Source organism: Homarus americanus, unplaced genomic scaffold (genome assembly GCF_018991925.1).
Source record: "Homarus americanus isolate GMGI-L3 unplaced genomic scaffold, GMGI_Hamer_2.0 scaffold18703, whole genome shotgun sequence".
In the NCBI taxonomy this organism is placed as follows: Eukaryota; Metazoa; Arthropoda; class Malacostraca; order Decapoda; family Nephropidae; genus Homarus; species Homarus americanus.
The window spans coordinates 664552-683774 of NW_024749779.1; the positions used below are offsets into that span (position 1 = coordinate 664552).

Here is a 19223-nt window from a genome sequence, read left to right on the forward strand (position 1 = left end):
TAAGTCACTCATATGGAGCTCAAGTGGGCAATAAGTTACTCATGAGCCTGGCGCGTTACTCATTTGGAGCTCAAGGGCAATACGTCACCTCATGATGAGCCAGGGCAATACTCACCATATAGAGCTTGCGGTAACACCACCTATTTGGAGCTCTGGGCAATAAGTTACTCATTTGGAGCCGGCAATAAGTCATCATATGGAGTCAAGTGGCAATCACCATATAGAGCTCGGGCAATAACTCACCATTTGAGCTCAAGTGGCCATTAATTTACTCATTTCCTCGGGCAATAAGTCACCCATAGAAATGGGTATAAAAATTCATTACACCTGAGTGGAGTTGGGAACGACCTGTGTTATTAACGCAGGATATCCAAGAGGCAATCCTAGACCTACCTATATTTAACAAAAACAAGAGGCATAAATTTACACGGTTCTTATTGGCTCATGGCGGACATGTTTACGCACGCAATCAACTTCCTTTATGGATTTTTTTTGACAGGTTATTAGACAGAAGAGATTGACATTAAGCTAGAGACAGTAGGCAAGAGACAGGAGGCCACAGACAGGAGGCCATGGCTGACAATTGGTTGGGAGGCAGATGGAGGGAACACACGAGTCCTTTTACACACACACACACACACACACACACACACCACGAGGTCAACAACGACATGTGAAAGAATCCTCGAGGGAGGGAGGGAGGGAGAGAAAGTGTGTGTGTGTGTGTGTGTGTGAGTCAGGCAGGTAACTCAGGAGACAAAATGATTCATGAACTGCACCAGCCATGAGTCATACACGGGAACTCACAGGAAGAGGAGGAGGAAGAGGAGGAGGAGGAAGAGGAGGAGGAAGAGGAGGAGGAGGAAGAGGAGGAAGAGGGAGAGGAGGAAGAGGAGGAGGAAGAGGGAGAGGAGGAAGAAGAGGAGGAAGAGGGAGAGGAGGAAGAAGAGGAGGAAGAGGGAGAGGGAGAGGAGGAAGAAGAGGAGGAACAGGAGAAAGAAGAGGAGGAAATAGTTTCGTGGATCTAATGAGACTTAAAAAAACTCGACTATGGCTTCTGGCAAAACGATCCCCCTGACGAAGAATATTTACCTCTCACGAGCCCCTCTCCTCTTCCTCCCCCCCCCCTATGAACTGCTGCTAGGTGGGTGAGAGGGAGGGAAGGGGAGAGGGAAGGGGAAGGTTGGCAGGGGAACTAGACACAAGAAGGGGGAAGGGAGGGGAAGAGAGAGGGATAGGGGAGAGAGGGATGGATGGATGGAGGGAAAAGGGAGGGGAAAGGGAGAGGAGGTGAGGGAAGGAGGGAAGGGGAAGGGGGAGAGTGCCAAGTGCCAAGCAACTCGGCCAACCATCACTTCCTTAACTGCTTCTACTCCTGATCTGAGAGAAGTATCTACCTTACTCCCTATCTTCCTCCCTCAACTATATATTTATCAACATTTTTTTTTCCTTTCTACTCCATCTGCTCTTGCTCGCTTAACTACTCCCATCAACTGGTTGTTTTTCGTTGGTTTTCGTTGGTATTGGTTGGTATTGGTTGGTTTTGGGTAGTTGGTTGGTTGGTTTTGGTTGCTTCGAGGTTGAGTATCAAATATGTGAGTCATATTGCACGGTCTTCACTACACTGGTGGGTTGGGTTGGGTTGGGTTGGGTTGGGTTTGGTTGGGTTAGGTTAGAATCGTTTAATCAAGTGAAATGACCTGGGGTGCCTAATCTTCAGGTGATCCGATAATTTAATATGTCCCCTCAGGTAAGGTCTTGCGTGTACAAATACTCGTCATGTACAAGTGGTCAGGTCCAATCACGCAATTACAGACTGCTCACTATGTGTCAAATCACGGTCATTTCGCCGCCCCCGTTTGCAATTACTGACGAGTAATGATTCCCAACACGCTCGTTCTGCCAATTTGAGACAGTATACACGACAGTCATTAGCTAGTTGAGGGTAATTTACGTGTACAAACTAACCTAACCTAACCTAACCCAACCTAACCTAACCCAACCTAACCTAACCTTACATAATCTAACCTATTCTAACCTAGCCTAGCCTAGCCTAACCAAACCAAACCAAACCTAACCTAACCAAACCAAACCAAACCTAACCTAACCTAACCTAACCTAACTTAACCTAACCAAACCTAACCTAACCGGAACGATCACATGAACGTCTACCAGCCAAATGGCCAATCAAGGTTCTTTTGTTCACGTCTGGCAACAAAACTACCGCTGATTGGCTGAGCTTCTTTGCGGTGTCTTTAGAGGCGTGTGTTGATTGGCTGAGGGTACTTGTGGTGTCTATTGGGCCGTCCTATGATTGACTGAGCTTCTTTGCGGAGTCTTTAGAGGCGTGTGTTGATTGGCTGAGGGTACTTGTGGTGTCAATTGGGCCGTCCTATGATTGGCTGAACTATTTTGCGCTTATAGAAACGTCTTCTGATTGGCGATGGTAGTGGTAGGAGTGTAATGGTGGTGGTAGTAATGATGGTAGTAGTAGTAGTATAAGTAATAGTAATAGTAGATGCTATCCGAACAGAAGCAGCAGCCCAGAAGTTATGTTACAGCCTGGATGAGATGTCGACTGTCCTTCTCTCTCTCCTTAGGTGGGCTTTGCTCTGCCTCAGGGGAACGAGAGCATCGGCCCCAAAGCCGACAACAGTTGCAGATATTGACTATGAGGCTACAGTCACTGAATGCCGCATAGATCTGCGGCTCAACTAACTCAACACAGCCAGGGTAGCTATTTATGTATTAGGATAGTTAATAATAAGGTAATAAAATGGCGGCGAAGGTGTGGCTATTGGGGGAGGCTGGCGGCCATTATTAAAAAAAAAAAAGTATTATTATTGGTGGTAGGGGTAGTATATCAATAGCAGTAGTAATAGTAGTAATAGCAACAGTAATAGCAATAGTAGCAGTAGTAATCCCAGATCAACAAACACACGAGGTCACTATGCTTGAGGTAGTTACACATGACCATGACCTCTACCGTTAAATAAGCAAAGATGGCCCCGGGAATTCCCCTCCACACCCGGAAGTTAGGAGCCGACAGCTTTAGGTAACCGGGAGTCTGGGTGTAGAGCGGGGAGTGACAAAAAAACTCTCTCTCTCTCTCTCTCTCTCTCTCTCTCTCTCTCTCTCTCTGTCTTGTACTCTGTCTTTCTGTCTTTGTCTCTGTTCGTCTGTCTGTCTTGTACTCTGTCTGTCTGTCTGTCTGTCTTGTTCTCTATCCGTCTCTCTCTGTCTATCTGTCTGTCTGTTTTTCTCTGTCTCTCTCTTTCGGGCCCATTAGGACTGGTCAATAAGTACTCAATCCTATCCTATCCTAACCTATCCTAACCTAACCTAACCTATCCTAACCTATCCTAACCTATCCTAACCCATCAGAACTACGACCCATTAGGACTGGTCAATAAGAAATCAATCCTAACCTAACCTAACCTATCAGAACTACGACTCATTAGGACTGGATAACGAAGCCACCTGTATGGTTAATTACTACAGGTGTACAGAGACTTTTTTTATCACCCTGTGTAGGTTCTTTAGGAAGTCTGTTGTACGCACACACACACACACACACACACACACACACACACAATCATGGTGATGGGCCCAGTGATTACACTAGATTATCTTACCTGTGACGACCTGCAGTACAACGTCTTAACCTAGCCTAACCTAGCCTAACCTAACCTGGCCTAGCCTAGCCTAGCCTAGCCTAGCCTAGCCTAACCAAACCAGGCTTTTATACAGGTATATTTTGATGAATATATTAAGTAACAACAAAACTAAAGAAGAAAATGGGTTGAGTTGGGTTAGGTCAGGTCAGGTAAGGTCAAGTCAGGTCAGGTCAGGTCAGGTCAGGTCAGGTCAGGTAAGGTCAAGTCAGGTCAAGTCAGGGTTCAATAATTAAAATTTTTTGTTTCTTTTTTTATGAAACTTTTAACGTTAACAACAGTAACAACAGATTCATAACAGTAACAACAGATTTATAACAGTGACAACAGATACAGTAACAACAGAATCATAACAGCAACAGCAGATTCATAACAGCAACAACAGATTTATAACAGTAACAACAGATTTATAACAGTAACAACAGATTTATAGAAGTAACAACAGATTTATAACAGTAACAACAGATTTATAACAGTAACAACAGATTTATAACAGCAACAACAGATTTATAACACGTAACAACAGATTTATAACAGTAACAACAGATTTATAACAGCAACAACAGATTTATAACAGCAACAACAGATTTATAACAGTAACAACAGATTTATAACAGTAACAACAGATTTATAGAAGTAACAACAGATTTATAACAGTAACAACAGATTTATAACAGTAACAACAGATTTACAACAGTAACAACAGATTTATAACAGTGACAACAGATTTATAACAGTGACAACAGATTCATAACAGTAAACAACGGAAACAACAGAAACATGAGAGTATGACAACAGCAATAGTAACAGGAGAAGAGCCAACAGGAAGAGAAGAATGAAGAAGAACAAGAAGAACAAGAAGAACAACAAGAACAAGAACAAGAAGAAGAATAAGAAGAACAAAAAGAAGAAGAAACCGAAAAAGAAGAACAAGAAGAAGAACAAGAACAAAAACAAGAAGAAGAAGGACAACAACAACAACAAGACAACGAAGAAGAGGAAGAAGAAGAAAAAGAAGAAGAAAATGAAGAAGAAGAAGACGAAGAAGAAGAGGAAGAGTAAGAAGAAGAAGATGGCTGCCCCGAGTAAGCTGTTGTGGTCGACTATTTCTGGCACCAACATTCTACCTTCTCCGCCAACCTCCACCACCACCACATCTATTGTCTCTCTTTTCTCTCTCTCTCTCTCTTTCTGTCTGTCTGTCTGTCTATCTGTGTCTCTCTGTATGTCTGTCTGTCTGCCTGTCTGTCTGTCTCTGTGAATCTCTCTCTCTCTCTCTCTCTCTCTCTCTCTCTCTCTCTCTCTCGGATGATTCCCCATAACAAGGCTTATAAACCACGGTCCCCTTAGAGCTATTAAAGTGATAGGGTATTGACAAAAAAATAATCGAACACGCAGCGACTCGGGAAATTAAGGAACTCAATTATAGTGTGTGTGTGTGTGTGTGTGTGTGTGTGTGTGTGTAGTGTGTGTGTAGTGTGTGTGTGTAGTGTGTGTGTGTGTGGGGTGTGTGTGTCATGAAATTCTTGTTACATATCAAGTACAGTTGCAGTATTCTTTCGTATCATGTAACCCCTCCCCTCCTTCCCCTCCCCTACTACCTGAGAGATGAAGCTGACGTAGGGGTTAGGGTGGGGGTGGGGGAAGTAGGGGGTGAGGAGGAGGATGTGGGGTGAGAGAATGGAGGTATTATCCAAGAGGGGAGGGGGGGGCAGCAGTGTGGTGGACCTGTAATATGGTGTGGTGGACCTGTAACATGGTGTGGTAGTGTGGTGATGTGAAGCTTTTCCTTATGTTGACAACCTTGGGAGGGGTATGCTAGCTGACTAGAGGAACTGCAGCACCTATGTTGGGCCGTGTACACAAACAGCTGTGCAGAGAGTAGCCAAGCTTTCTCCTACCCACACACACACACACACACACACACACACACAGCAAACAGCTAAGACCTCAAGCCCTCACACAAAACACATAAACTTGTGAAAAACTATACGCGACTCAACAATGCAAAGGCAGTACAATTGATTCTAGTCACTGCCTATATACATGTGAGATACTGTATTACAACTCGGTACCCTCACTCAGACCCTGTATACCGGCAGTACTCTTAACTCGGTAGAAGTACGAGTTTTTGTAGTGTCAATTTCTTGGTCAATATTCGTAGGTAAAGAAAAAATATAATAAAGTTCGATAATTATGGGAATATATTGTTTATTTATTTTAAAGTAGAAGGAATTGAATATATTTTTAAGTAATATTATAATTGAAACTTGAAAAAAATATCAGAATGTATTTATTTATTTAATTATTTATTTATTTATTTATTTGTTTGTTTATTTATTTTACTTGTAAATTGAGGTTTTGTTTATGTTTTGGTTTAAAAAAAATCCTAGCGTTCGTAAATGAGTGAAATAATAGTGAAAGTGAAAAAAGGAAATGATAAGTATATTCCTGTGTATTTGTTTGATTATTTGTTTACTCTTTGTCGTAAATAACCAAAACAACAAAATGAGTAACAAGTATTTTTTTTTATTCATTTTCGTTTTTTTAATGAACAAAGACTTTGAAAAATGCACAGCTGTTTATCTACCTTAGTAATTAATTTCGTCTCGATTAATTACACAACCTTGATTACTGTCATTTTTGTAGATAATTAATTGGTAGTTTTATCTTGTTTTGTTTATTCTTGTTTATTTGTTTTCTGTGTGTTTATCAGTTTTATTTAATTATTTCCTTCGACTATGTGTGTTTCCTGGGAGGATATGTATGTATGTATGTATGTATGTATGTATGTATGTATGTATGTATGTATTGTGGTTACTGGGACGAAATTTACCAGACAGCCTCCACTAGCACCACCGCTACCACCACACTACTACCACCATCACTACTACCACCACTACTACTACTACTACCATCACTACTACCACCATCACCACTACTACCACCATCACTACTACCACTATTACTACAATTACGACCACCACTCCTTACCACCACTACCACCACCATCACCGCCGCCGCTGCCACACAAGATATAAACAGCTCTGTTCATTGACCTACGGCCTTAGTTTCTCAGAATATATTCTCTCTCTCTCTCTCATTCCCCCTCTCCCTCCCTCTTATTTCCTCTCTCTCCCTTCCTCTTATTCCCCCTCTCTCTCTCCCTCCCTTAGTTCATTCCTCTCTCTCTCATTTCTTCATCTCACCATCTCCTCTCTCTCCTCTCTCTCTCTCTCTTTCTCTTTCTCCTTCCTTCTTCTTCTCTCTTTTTCGCTCAACACCCTCTCTCTGGTCTCTCTCCCCTCTCTTCTTTCTCCTTCACCCCCTCTCTCATATTCTCCCCCCTCCCTCTCTCTCACCCCATTCACCTTCACCCTCCCTCTCCATCCCCCCTCACCCCTCCCCCATGAATTTGGCACCCAACACGTATAAAACTCACTATAGCAGTTTGGTGTCAGTTTCAGGAAGTCTGACCATCTGACATCGGATGATTTGTTCCCTCAAGAGTCTGCCGTGCTGACACTTTAAGCTGACAACTTGAGGTCTTGAAAGCTGCTCAATTTACGTCACTGAATCTGTCAGTTTGACCTCACCGAATCTACCAATTTGACCTCACTGAATCTGGCAATTTGACCTTTCTGAATCTGCCAATTTGACCTCACGGAATCTGCCAATTTGACCTCACGGAATCTACCAATTTGACCTAATTTTGCGTCACCTGACCTAGTTTGAAGTAATTTAAACCACACGTGACCTAGTTTAAACCAAACCTGACCTACTTAAAACCCTTCGTGACCTATTCTATCCCAACCTGTCCTAGTTTAACTTGGTGAGGTGAGGTCATCCCCGACTCACGCTATTGATCAACACTAAAGCAATCAGGAAGATAAAATCACAGGTTAGGGAAAACGATGACAATTTTTGGTCGATTCGTAAGAGACGTGACGTATCCTGTATTCTGTAACACTGTTAACAAAATCTTGTAAAATTTACAGGAAAATTCACTGGTTATATTGTTGCCAAACATTTTCTGTGTAATTTACAGAGATTCTGTATATATTTTTACATAAAATATCTGTTGAATTAACAGATTGTTGGAAGTTATTGAAAGTTCCAGCAACTTGTCCCTGAATACGAATTCGCAACTTTCGATTTACAGCAGGTACCCTGTACCTACTTTGCTGCTAGGTGAACGGGGATCAAGGGGACTAGGAAGAGTGTCCGAACAACTTCCGCCGGCCCGGGAATCGAACCCGTGACATCTTGCTTGCGAGGCAAAAGGCAGTACCACTCCACCAGTGAAAAACATTGCAATTCTATATAACAACATCTCGTAAAATTCCCCCATTTATTTTCATTTTAAAACATAAATGAATTTGCTCTCGAGAAATAATTTTTATTTTTTTAGTTACACGAGGTGAATGTCTTCCCGCATAGTGTTACTTGTTACGGGTCTGTGTGTTACGTTACTTGGTATATGTTGTTCAGTCCCTGGTGTTATATTTGTTGGATAATGTTATCTACTAAGTGTTACTTGTTACTTGTTTTCCATCTCACTAATGTTACTTGTTATATACTGTTGTCTAATGTTACTCACTCACTCAGTTAACTCACACACTCAACTCACTCACTCAACCGACTTACTCAACTAACTCACTCCACTAACTCACTCAAATAACTCACACACCCACTCAACTCACACACTCACTCAACTCACACACCCACTCAACTCACACACTCACTCAACTCACACACTCACTCAACTCACACACTCACTCAACTCACACACCCACTCAACTCACACACTCACTCAACTCACACACCCACTCAACTCACACACTCACTCAACTCACACACTCACTCAACTCACACACTCACTCAACTCACACACTCACTCAACTCAGCAAAAGTTTCGTGACAAACAGAGAATTTTAGCCGCGTTCAGACACGTCGGGGAGGCGTGTTGTTATGCCATCTTCTGACGCGGGTTTGTCTGTGTGTATGAGTCCGTGCCTGAGTGCGAGTCCATGAAAGTGAGTGCTTGAGTCCATGAGAGTGCGTGCCTGCGTGTGTTGAAGTGTGTGTGTGTGTGGTCTTGAGTCCATGAGAGTGAGTGCGTGTGTTCATGAAACTGTGTGTTTGCATTCATGAGAGTGCGTGCGTTGAGGAGTGTGTGTGTGTGCTTGCGTTCATGAGAGTGCGTGCGTGCGTTCATGAGGGTGCGTACGTGAGTTTATGAAGGTAAGTGCATGTGTCACTGAGCTCATAAGGGTACATGTGTATGTTTATTAGCGTAAATATGCGTACACGCTTTCCTCTGTTTGTGCATTCATACACGCTTTAACATCCATGCGTCCGTAGGTTAGGTTAATGTTAGGTTAGGTTAGGTTAATGTTAGGTTAGGTTAGGTTAATGTTAGGTTAGGTTAGGTTAGGTTAGGTTAATGTTAGGTTAGGTTAGGTTAATGTTAGGTTAGGTTAATGTTAGGTTAATGTTAGGTTAGGTTAGGTTAGGTTAGGTTAATGTTAGGTTAGGTTAGGTTAATGTTAGGTTAGGTTAGGGACTCACTCATACTGTAGTAAAGGTGATGTGTTTGTTTACCCATAACCTTGTGTATACTATAGGTGTCTGGCGCCGTTTTCTTTTCAGGGGTCGACTCAAGAAAACTTCACAATGTACCTTACTGAATTACCTCTAACTCTGATAAACAAAACTCCATAGCTATTTCACATCTTAGAACCATTAAAAAAAAGTAATTTACATATGAATTTAACTTTTTTTTTAATTATCAGAACTGAAATAAAAGTGTTTACAAACAATTAGTAGAATTAAAAAAATATATTTATTAATTTATTCTATTTAGAAATTTGTATTAAACTTCCAATGTGTGTGTGTGTGTGTGTGTGTGTGTGTGTGTGTGTGTGGCTTTATCATATAGTTTGGTACAAATACACCACGACAACAATGGGATGACTAGAGGCATTGTGAGTATGTACACACACACACACACACACACACACACACACACACACACACATTATTCAAGCGACTTAGGGAGCAAGGATACGGTGTGAGAGAGAGAGAGAGAGAGAGAGACGACAATAGGCTCAACAACGGAGCCTCTTTGATGATCTTAAGGGAGGTAAAATAACATAGACATATAGACGTATAGGTAGAGCAGGGACATAGGTAGAGTAGGGACATAGGAAAGTAGGACATAGGTAGAGAAAATAAAGCAGGACATAGTAAAGTAGGGACATAGGTAGAGAGGGACATAGGTAGAGAGGGACATATAGTAAAGTAGGACAGGTAGGAGGACAAGGTATAGACAGGTAGATATATAGGTAGAGGAGTGACAGGAAGAGACATAGGCAAAGTATACAGTAAAAGTATTACAGGTAAAGTAGACAGGTAAAGAGACAGGTAAAGTATTACAGGTAAAGAGACATAGGGGTAAAGGGACATAGGTAGAGGAGACAGGTGTAAGAGACATAGCAGGTAAAGTGAGGACATAGGTAAAGTGAGGACATAGGAAGAGGGACATAGGTAGAGAGACATAGGCAGAGAGACAGGTAAAGCAGGACATAGGTAAAGCAGGACATAGGTAAAGTGAGGACACATAAAGTAGACATAGGCAGAGGAGACATAGGTAAAGTGTAGACACAGGTAGAGCAATTTACAGGCAAAGCAGGACATAGGTAGAGTAGGGACACAGGCAGATGACATAGTAAAGTGAGGACATAGGCAAAGAGACAGGTAAAGCAGGACATAGGTAGAGGACATAGGTGCAGAGTAGGACAAGCAGGTAAAGCAGGACACAGGTAGAGAGACATAGGTAAAGTAGTATTACAGTAGAGTAGGACATAGGTAGAGTAGGACATAGGTAGAGGACATAGGTAAAGTAGGACATAGGTAGAGTAGGACATAGGTAAAGTAGGACATAGGTAAAGTAGGACATAGGTAAAGTAGGACATAGGTAGAGTAGGACATAGGTAAAGTAGGACATAGGTAGAGGAGGACATAGGTAGAGTAGGAATAGTAGGACATAGGTAGAGGACATAGGTAAAGTAGGACATAGGTAAAGTAGGACATAGGTAAAGTAGGACTGGTCTCTCATGAAAAACACCAACAAAATTTATCCTCTCTCCATCATCCAACAAACTCGGGTGTGGGTAAAAACATCGACAAAATAGGGTAGGGCAGGGCAGGGCAGGGCAGGGCAGGGCAGGGCAGGGCAGGGCAGGGCAGGGCAGGGCAGAGCAGGCGAGCACCACACATCAGCCGAGATCTCTCACTTTATCTCATCAAAAATTTCTCTCTCTCTCTCTCTCTCCAGCATCCACCAGCAGACTGACCTCACCAGCCATTGTCCGTCCCCTGGCACAGACGTTTGTTTCTTCTCACCCTATTATCATTTTCCCCTCACACACACACACAGACAGACAGACAGACACGCACACACAGAAACACACACAAAGACACAGACACACACCAACACTACCTATTGTATGTCCACCTGTAGCCTCTTTCATGAGTCAGCTGAAGGTAAAAATTTGAAGGTAAAATATGATATTTTCTTGAGAGTGGGAGATCTATTTTTGCAGGAGAGGGACGAGTGTAGCTTGGCAGGCACTGGGGACAGTCTCTGGGCAGGTACTTGAGCTCTCTGCTAGTGTTGTCGCCACCAATAGTATGTCAAGGCGTCTTAACACCTAGCTCAAGGTACTCCCAGGGTCCTCAGTGGGGTATATTTTAAGACAATTCAGGACTAAAGATCTATTTCACGGAATTCCAGAGGGTCTTAAGGTCTGGGGGAGGAACCTCGGGGCTCTCAAGGTCTGGGGAGGAATATCGGGGTTCTCAAAGTCTGGGGGAGGAACCTCGGGGCTCTCAAGGTCTTGGGGAGGAACATTGGGGCTCTCAAGGTCTGGGGGGTGCAACATCAGGGCTCTCAAGGTCTTCGGGGCTCTCAAGGTTTCTGGAGTATTTATCGTTTATTACAGCTACTAGGAGTAGTGTGGCACGGTTCAGGAGGGGAGGGGAGGGGGTGACTCTGCACAGTAAACACACTCTGGACCTCCGTGGGGGAGATTATGATGGAGGAGGAGGAGGGGAGGGAGGAGAGGGGGAGGAGGGGGAGAGGGGGAGGATGAGGAGGGAAGGGGGCGGGGTGGGTGCCTTCACGTGCTACTGCCCCGTAACAACAAGCACGCACTTCCCCCTCTCCCCCTCCCACCGACACTGCTTGGAACGTTCTGGTAGGTATTCAACAGAAGAGTGAACACCGACACATCTGGACACAACCTGTAGTTCACCTTTAATATAGGAGTCTCATAACCTCAAGTCATATACGGCGTAGCTGAGTATCATAAGTTTATATCGTCTTGAAGCAATTGTCCTCACAGATGACAGAGTGTACACAAACATCCAACATCCTTGACAAAGATTGGACCAGTGTTTGACCTTCAGACGTGTTGTGGGGCTTCATGAGGGACCTTCCTTAATGTGAGGTGAAAGGAATACATGGGTATGACGCCATATACTTGAGCTTGAAGACAGTGGTGGACAAAGAGTGACATCGATTGTATGTGTGTGTGAGTGTGTATGTGTATGTGTGTGTGTGTGTGTGTGTGTCCGCGTGGGCCAGGCAGCAGCAGTAACACGCCGCCGCCACACACTCGTCGATAACTTCCTCCACTGTAAAATGCTCACGTGTAGGGATGTATCCGTCCAGCGGTACTAAAGCGTGGTCCATCGTCACCCACACCACATATAGTACATCATCTCATAGGTACCTAGTCTGTGTAACACTCGTTTGATCCGACATGTGAGAGGCTGAGTCCTTCTCTAGGTCAAGTATGCAGGAGTGTGTCAAGTACCTCACGAGTAGTCCATCTATGGCACACCTGACTCACGGTATAGACACACAGAGTCAAGTATAATAATTTTGGTTCATCTTGTGGGGGGAGAAGAGGAGGACCCGCCCCTCACCTCCCAGGATAGTCACGCAACTTCCTGCTAAGTGACTATTCTTAGGACCTACGAAAAGGGACATCAGGGAGACCGCTTAGTGACTGGATGAGAACCTGAGTGTGTGTGTGTGTATGTGTATGATGGAATCTAATTACATCAAAAGTTCTGAAAAGCCTCGACTGCTTGTGGCCAGTGTTTCGAGTTTGCCAGTAAATGTTGCAACACTGATCAAATTTCCTCAACACAGTCGCCGTGAGTATGCGTCACTGCCTGAGACTAGACCAGCTGGCCCTGATCGTTAACTTTCGTCCATCTAGTTTCGATTACTTGGTCCAAGTTCTTGTTACCTGTTCTTGATTAAATCATTATCAATCAGTTAAGCTTTGTTTACCTGACTCAAAACACAGCTCACCGGCTCACCTGACTTTGACTAGCTATAAGCGGTCTATCGTCACCTTGACCAACATAACACTCCACCTCACAGTAACGTAACAATCAGTAACGATCCCAGATGCATTGTTGGTAACATGTGTTGTGTAAACTGATGGCGGGTGACCTACCTTGGCCAGGTGTAGATGCCGCTCACTTCAAATCCATAATGCCAAGATCCTGAGTACTCGCCCTGACCCTTGGGTCCCGTACATACGCCGTGGCCATGGGCTTTACCGTCCTCCCACCCACCACAGTAAGTCCCACCGTCGTCAAAATCAAAGCGGCCGCCGTTGACAGCCTTGTTAGTGCCGCTGGCCTGCCCGGTGGAGGCCATGGTGGGGGCCGCCCCTGCTGCAGCTGCTGGCAGCCACGGGCGTGGGCGTGGGCGAGCAGGGCGCGCTCCACGTGGCGCCGCCTCTCCTGACGAAGGGGCTCACGTTATCACTGAAGCAGGTACTGATCACTAGGGTCTCACTGGCTGCTGCAGCTGCCCCCACCACCTGCGGTCACAGCACCAGTAAGCTTCGCCACTCACAATATCCACAACAGCGAAAGAAGTCAGTGCTGCTGCAGCTGTGGAGGTTGAGCAGAAGAGGCGCGGCGACGGCGGCAGAAGGAGCAGCAGCAGCAGCAGTAGCAGCAGCAGGGGGAACGGGAGCGGGCGGGCGCCGCGGACACATGCTCCGTCACACTAGCCTGGCCCGCGCGCGCCGACCCCCAACACCGCCATTTTAGGCAAGGCAGAGCGCCGGAGGCCGCCAGGGGACACTAGTGTATAGCGGCGGCGGTGGTGGTGGTGCAGCTGCTACACCTGTACACCCAGCTGCCTCCCTCCTGCCCTCACACCACGACACCTGTAGCTCCCACACCGTCTCTCTCACACTACTGACTCGCTTCTCACTACCACACTCACACAGCATCGATTACGGCGCACGGTCCCTCCCACTACCACCACCACACTGTACACCACCACCACCACACTGTACACCACCACCACCACACTGTACACCACCACCACTGTACACTACCACCACCACACTGTACCACCGCCACACTGTACACCACCACCACCACACTGTACACCACCACCACCACCACACTGTACACACCACCACCACCACACTGTACACCACCACCAACACACTGTGCACACACCGACCTCCACCACACACACCACCACCAATACACTGTGCACCACCACACTGTACACCACTACCACCACACTGTACACACCACCACACTGTACACCACCACCACCACCACACTGTACACCACCACCACCACACTGTACACACACTGTACACCACCACACTGTACCACCACCTGTGCACCACCACACTGTACACCACCACACTGTACACCACCACCACACTGTACACCACACCTCACAACACTGTGCACCACCACCACCACACTGTACCACCACCACCACACTCTACACTACCTCCACCACACTGTGCACCACCACCACTACCAAGCTGTACACCACTACCTCCACCACACTGTGCACCACCACCACCACCACACTGTGCACCACCACCACCACATTGTACACCACCACCGCACTGTACTGCACATCACTATCTCCAACACACTGTACATCTTCATCACATTGTACACCACAAATTTATAGCCAAGCCAGTCCTCACAACTCCTACTTTTAGTCAAGCCAATCCCAATATATAAAGCCAGGTGACTTTGGACGTAAGGCCATCCCTGGGCGCGAATGTGACAAGCTTTCAATATAGAGGCATGACAGGTCTTACGCGGGCAACCCAACATGATGTGGAGAGAGAAAGAGAGAAAGAGGGCAGTGAGAGGGAGAGAAAGAGAAAAGTGGATCTAGTGAGAGAGAGGGAGAGAAAGAAAAATAGAGGAAAGAGAGAGAGAAAGAAAAATAGAGGAAAGAGAGAGAGAGAGAGAGAGAGAGAGAGAGAGAGAGATACAAGTCTACGCGGAATCATAACCACATTTCAGTATTTGAACTTTTATTTGTATCTATTTTTCACACCATGTAGAAATCATTGATAAATAATCCCATATATTATCAAACCTGTTAACACCACTAAAAACGGCTCTAGCTACCATACGAATTGTTGATGTCTTGGTAACCTAATGTATTCCTCCGCGTGTTTATATATACGGTACTTGTATATACATAACTTTTATTTACCATTTTATCAAGAACTAAATTACTTGGACAATCTTATAAGTTAGTTTCGAGTTTTTGGTTAGTCTATTTTTTCCGTCTGTCTGGTAGCAGTCTAGCGTGTATAATAATGAACTGATTTCCCGGAAACTTTTACACTAGCTGGCTTGGTTATGTAAACTTATTCAAAGAAGTCAGAAATAAAATGTAAGGCAAACATTATGAAGCGAATTTTACTTTACAAACAAAATAAGGAAGTTTTTTTTTTAGTTAGAATTACAACTTGATAACCACAGGAGGGAGGCCAAATACAGCTCTCTGCCTCACAGTCCCAACGGCGTACTTATCCCGCCAGTCTCACCCGGGGCAATTTGAACCTCTCCCAGTGTATGATTTAAGATGACAGGTTCGTTTGGGTAAAGTTAAGACTGATTTATTTTGTTTTTTAATTTGTGAAGGTTTAAGGAAAACATTACTAGTGTGTGTGTGTGTGTGTGTGTATTCATAAATCAGGAACAAATCTATTGTGAACTCCTGAACGTACCCTTTAAAACAAGTGAATATTTGTACACAGCTAAATTTACCGATTAAAAATAACTATAAAACCAATATGTGGCCCTAGCGACACATCATTAATGTCTTTTTATACGCATTAACACGTTCTAAAAAGCGTTATCGTGTCATTCTTACTCTAGTGACCTATTCTCTTCCATGGTCGGCCTGTGAGAGGTGTACTGACACAATATGAATCGCGTGGTATTATTATTATTTTCATGTCTAATAAAACACAGCAAGTGGAGGTATTGCTACTGACGAAGAGGGAGGGGGGGGGACAGGGGTTAAGTGTTGTTTTTACGGTAGCTTACCCGCGTTCCAGCGATCATGTCCGTCAAAACGAAAACATTACAATTAAGAGTTAAAAAAAAAAAAACCCACGACTTTCTAATTGTACAGATTCAAACACCTGGTCCCTGCCATAAGGACAACGCCAACACAAGCCATCACCTACGTCTGGCATTTCCCCTCCTGTATTATTACGGTTTTTAGTGTTAATTATAAGAGAAGGGTGATATCGCCTGCCATTCGCAACAGTATTTCATTGCGCCTCCCCTTGGCGATACGACCACTCGCTCCCCACCAGTTAAATTTCATGTTCAAAGTACGTATTACACATTCACATAAATTTTATAAGTTGGTTTTATCCATCCCAGTCTAAATGGTGTTGAGTTAATGTCTGTAGTTTAAGCTAATGAGTCTTAGTTTGTTTTAATAATTCACAACAGCACCGAAAGCCTAACCCAAGCTACCCTAGACTGTGGGATGATCATACGTGACCCAAGGATCAACAAACTCAAGCGATGATTAAACAAAAGAGCATCAGAAAAAAATAAGATAAACTAAATAAACAAAAGACGGAAGAACGTAGCAAAAGTAATAACGGATAATTAGATTAAATATAAAATAAATACTCAGTTAAAACAATAAAATTACTGCCCCCCCCCCCCCAACTAAAAATTAAGAAATTATAAATAACAATAATGTAATCCGGAAATTAGAGCGATTTCAAAAGACAAGAGACTGTGTATTTCGAATCACTTGATGTGGAGATTCTAGCTTGTTTCATTTGAACATTAACCACCACAATGCTAACCTAACCTAACTTAACCTAATCTACCTTAACCTAAGATAACCTAACCTAGCCTAATATAACTTACCCTAACTTAAAATAACCTACCCTAATCTATGGGACTTAAAGATTTCGACTAGAGTTTCGGAACAATGTAACTTCGAATCCTCGGACAATAAACCCTCAGATTAAGAGATTTACAAAACAGTTCGAACACCAACCAACTGATTCACTCGACGTATGTAAACACTTCCCGAAATGTACAGTATCTAAAACAACTATCTGTGCAGGTGGGGGCCGATATGCTCCGAAATTTTACGTGTGACTAGTGACAGCCCTGATATACCAAAATTTACCGCCCATGGTCTCATATTGTTTCCCACAAAGTATGCACAGATAGTTGTTTTATCTACTGTACGTTGCATCATCCACGAATTGAAATCAGAAAAGGAGGCGATGGCAGCTAACTAATGTACTGTCGAGATTTCATTCTGTAAGTGTTTAAGAAAAAAATGAATTAAGCCATGGCAGCCCCAGTACACTCAACTGTGCATGAATAACTAATTTGAAATATAAAAGTGCCTCCTCGTGCACTGTACCGCAGGCTGAGTAAACATTGTGAGCCTAATGGATCGACAGGTCTACAGAACACGACTTTTATTTTCTTATTCACACCAAAACACACATTACATTCGCTACTGATCGTTATGGATAAGTAGGTTGGTAACAGACTGTTTCCTAATCTAACTTTTCCATCAGAAGATTAATCTATCAATAAAATGTACAAGAAATACGAGTTACACAAAAACACACATTACACACGAACGTTTGAGTAAGGACAAGAGCGAGCCGCTACATCAAACGAACCCTTACCCAGTCTCTCGTCTGACTCGCTGACTAACCTAAGGACTCTCCAGCTTTGAAGGACTAGAGGCCGTTTCAACTCAAGTATTACCAACGTAGAAATTCTTAGCCCGTGAAATCCAAATGTAGAAACGTGAACTCCATTTACTTTCTTACACTTGATATCAAAATGACGCTTTGCAACTTTTGTTATTATCATGTATAAATCTTTAAATAATGTTTTGTTTACATTGGAACGTCCATACCTACGATATTAATAAATGGCATACACCTCTCCACCTCTTACACAAAACCTAATTGAAGAAAAAATAGTCAAACTTTCCCCAGTTCCTGTTAAAACACCTAATGTTAACACGACAAAAGCATGTGGTGGTTTTGGTGGATATTTGGACACGTACAGGTAAACCATTTAATGAACGACCTAAACCATCTTTATGAAATTGTTTTCTTACTCTTAAGTTCACGAAATGACATTTTTAATGAATGTTGTGCTGACTTGCATTCACTATTAGCTAAAATACTCTTTCGTAGCTTCAGTGTATTTTGTTTAATGTTCGATATTAATCAGTTTCGTGCGATGAAGTTTCAACAAATTGCACATCACAAAACAAAAATATACTCCCCTTTTTCTGTCACTATTTGTTGAAAAAGGTTATGTGGAAAAATGTATTCTCAGAAACCTGTAGATAAACGCCCACACTTTCTGCTTTAATTTATGAAATATTTAGTTATGTAAATCTCTTTCCTTTATCCCTTTTCACCCCCCCCCACCAGATTTTTTTTCGAACCATAAAAATTTAGTTAAAAAAATACCGCGTAAAAAAGTGCCGCTCACATTCTAAATATTTAATAAAAACAAAGTAAAAACGTTAGGTTGGGTAGAAAAGGCTTGGTTGGTTGGTGTTAGCGGCTGTTTATTAATGGTTCGTCGTCGCAGCGTTTGATCCTAACACTTCCTCATGACACTTTTAACGTTATTCTTGGTAAAGGTTTACAAGAGGGGCACCGCCTTATTAGTCAGTCCTTCATCTACATTCCTCCTGATATGAACATTGTTTTCTAAGGTAAATATTCCAGGTAATTATCAGTTTCAGTGACGTTCGTGTTTTTTACAAGACAACCTATATTTTCTGGTGTATTTTAGTGTGCTTTGCTTAAATCTGACCTTCACTTTCTTTGGAAAATTCCCATTTATGAGAAAATGTCTTAGAGACATAAAGAACCTACCTAACCTTACCTAACTTCCTCTCCGCCCTCGGACCCGACACCAAATTAAACAGAAAGTACTTATTTTGATAACTGGTACCAATGAAGGTAATTTTGTTGAAGGCGTAATAGTGTAAATTAACGTTTTTAGGTAGTAGACAGCTATCAAACAGGGAGGTACTACCGCCTGGGAAGATATTGGAAGCACAATGTGTTGTCTAATGATAGACCCTGCTGCCATATGTGACCAAGTCCCAGGTTGCTGATCTGACTTTCTGCCTCATTTACACACAAT

The 19223-nt window shown here is 43.3% G+C and overlaps 1 protein-coding gene across 3 annotated transcripts in view; it reads right to left on the minus strand.

The window, feature by feature from the left end:
- LOC121853933 (junctophilin-1-like) overlaps nt 1-13934 on the minus strand; it is an 87108-nt gene extending 73174 nt beyond the window's left edge. For 2 of the 3 annotated variants that reach the window (XM_042348343.1, XM_042348342.1), the window contains exon 1: nt 13211-13933. In XM_042348343.1, the coding sequence (XP_042204277.1) occupies nt 13211-13416 (206 nt within the window). In that variant the 5' untranslated portion in view covers nt 13417-13933. Of the gene's footprint in view, nt 1-13210 lie in introns of all 3 variants that reach the window. The other variant, XM_042348344.1, reaches the window with a different exon arrangement.
- Between the last annotated feature and the right edge of the window lie 5289 nt (nt 13935-19223).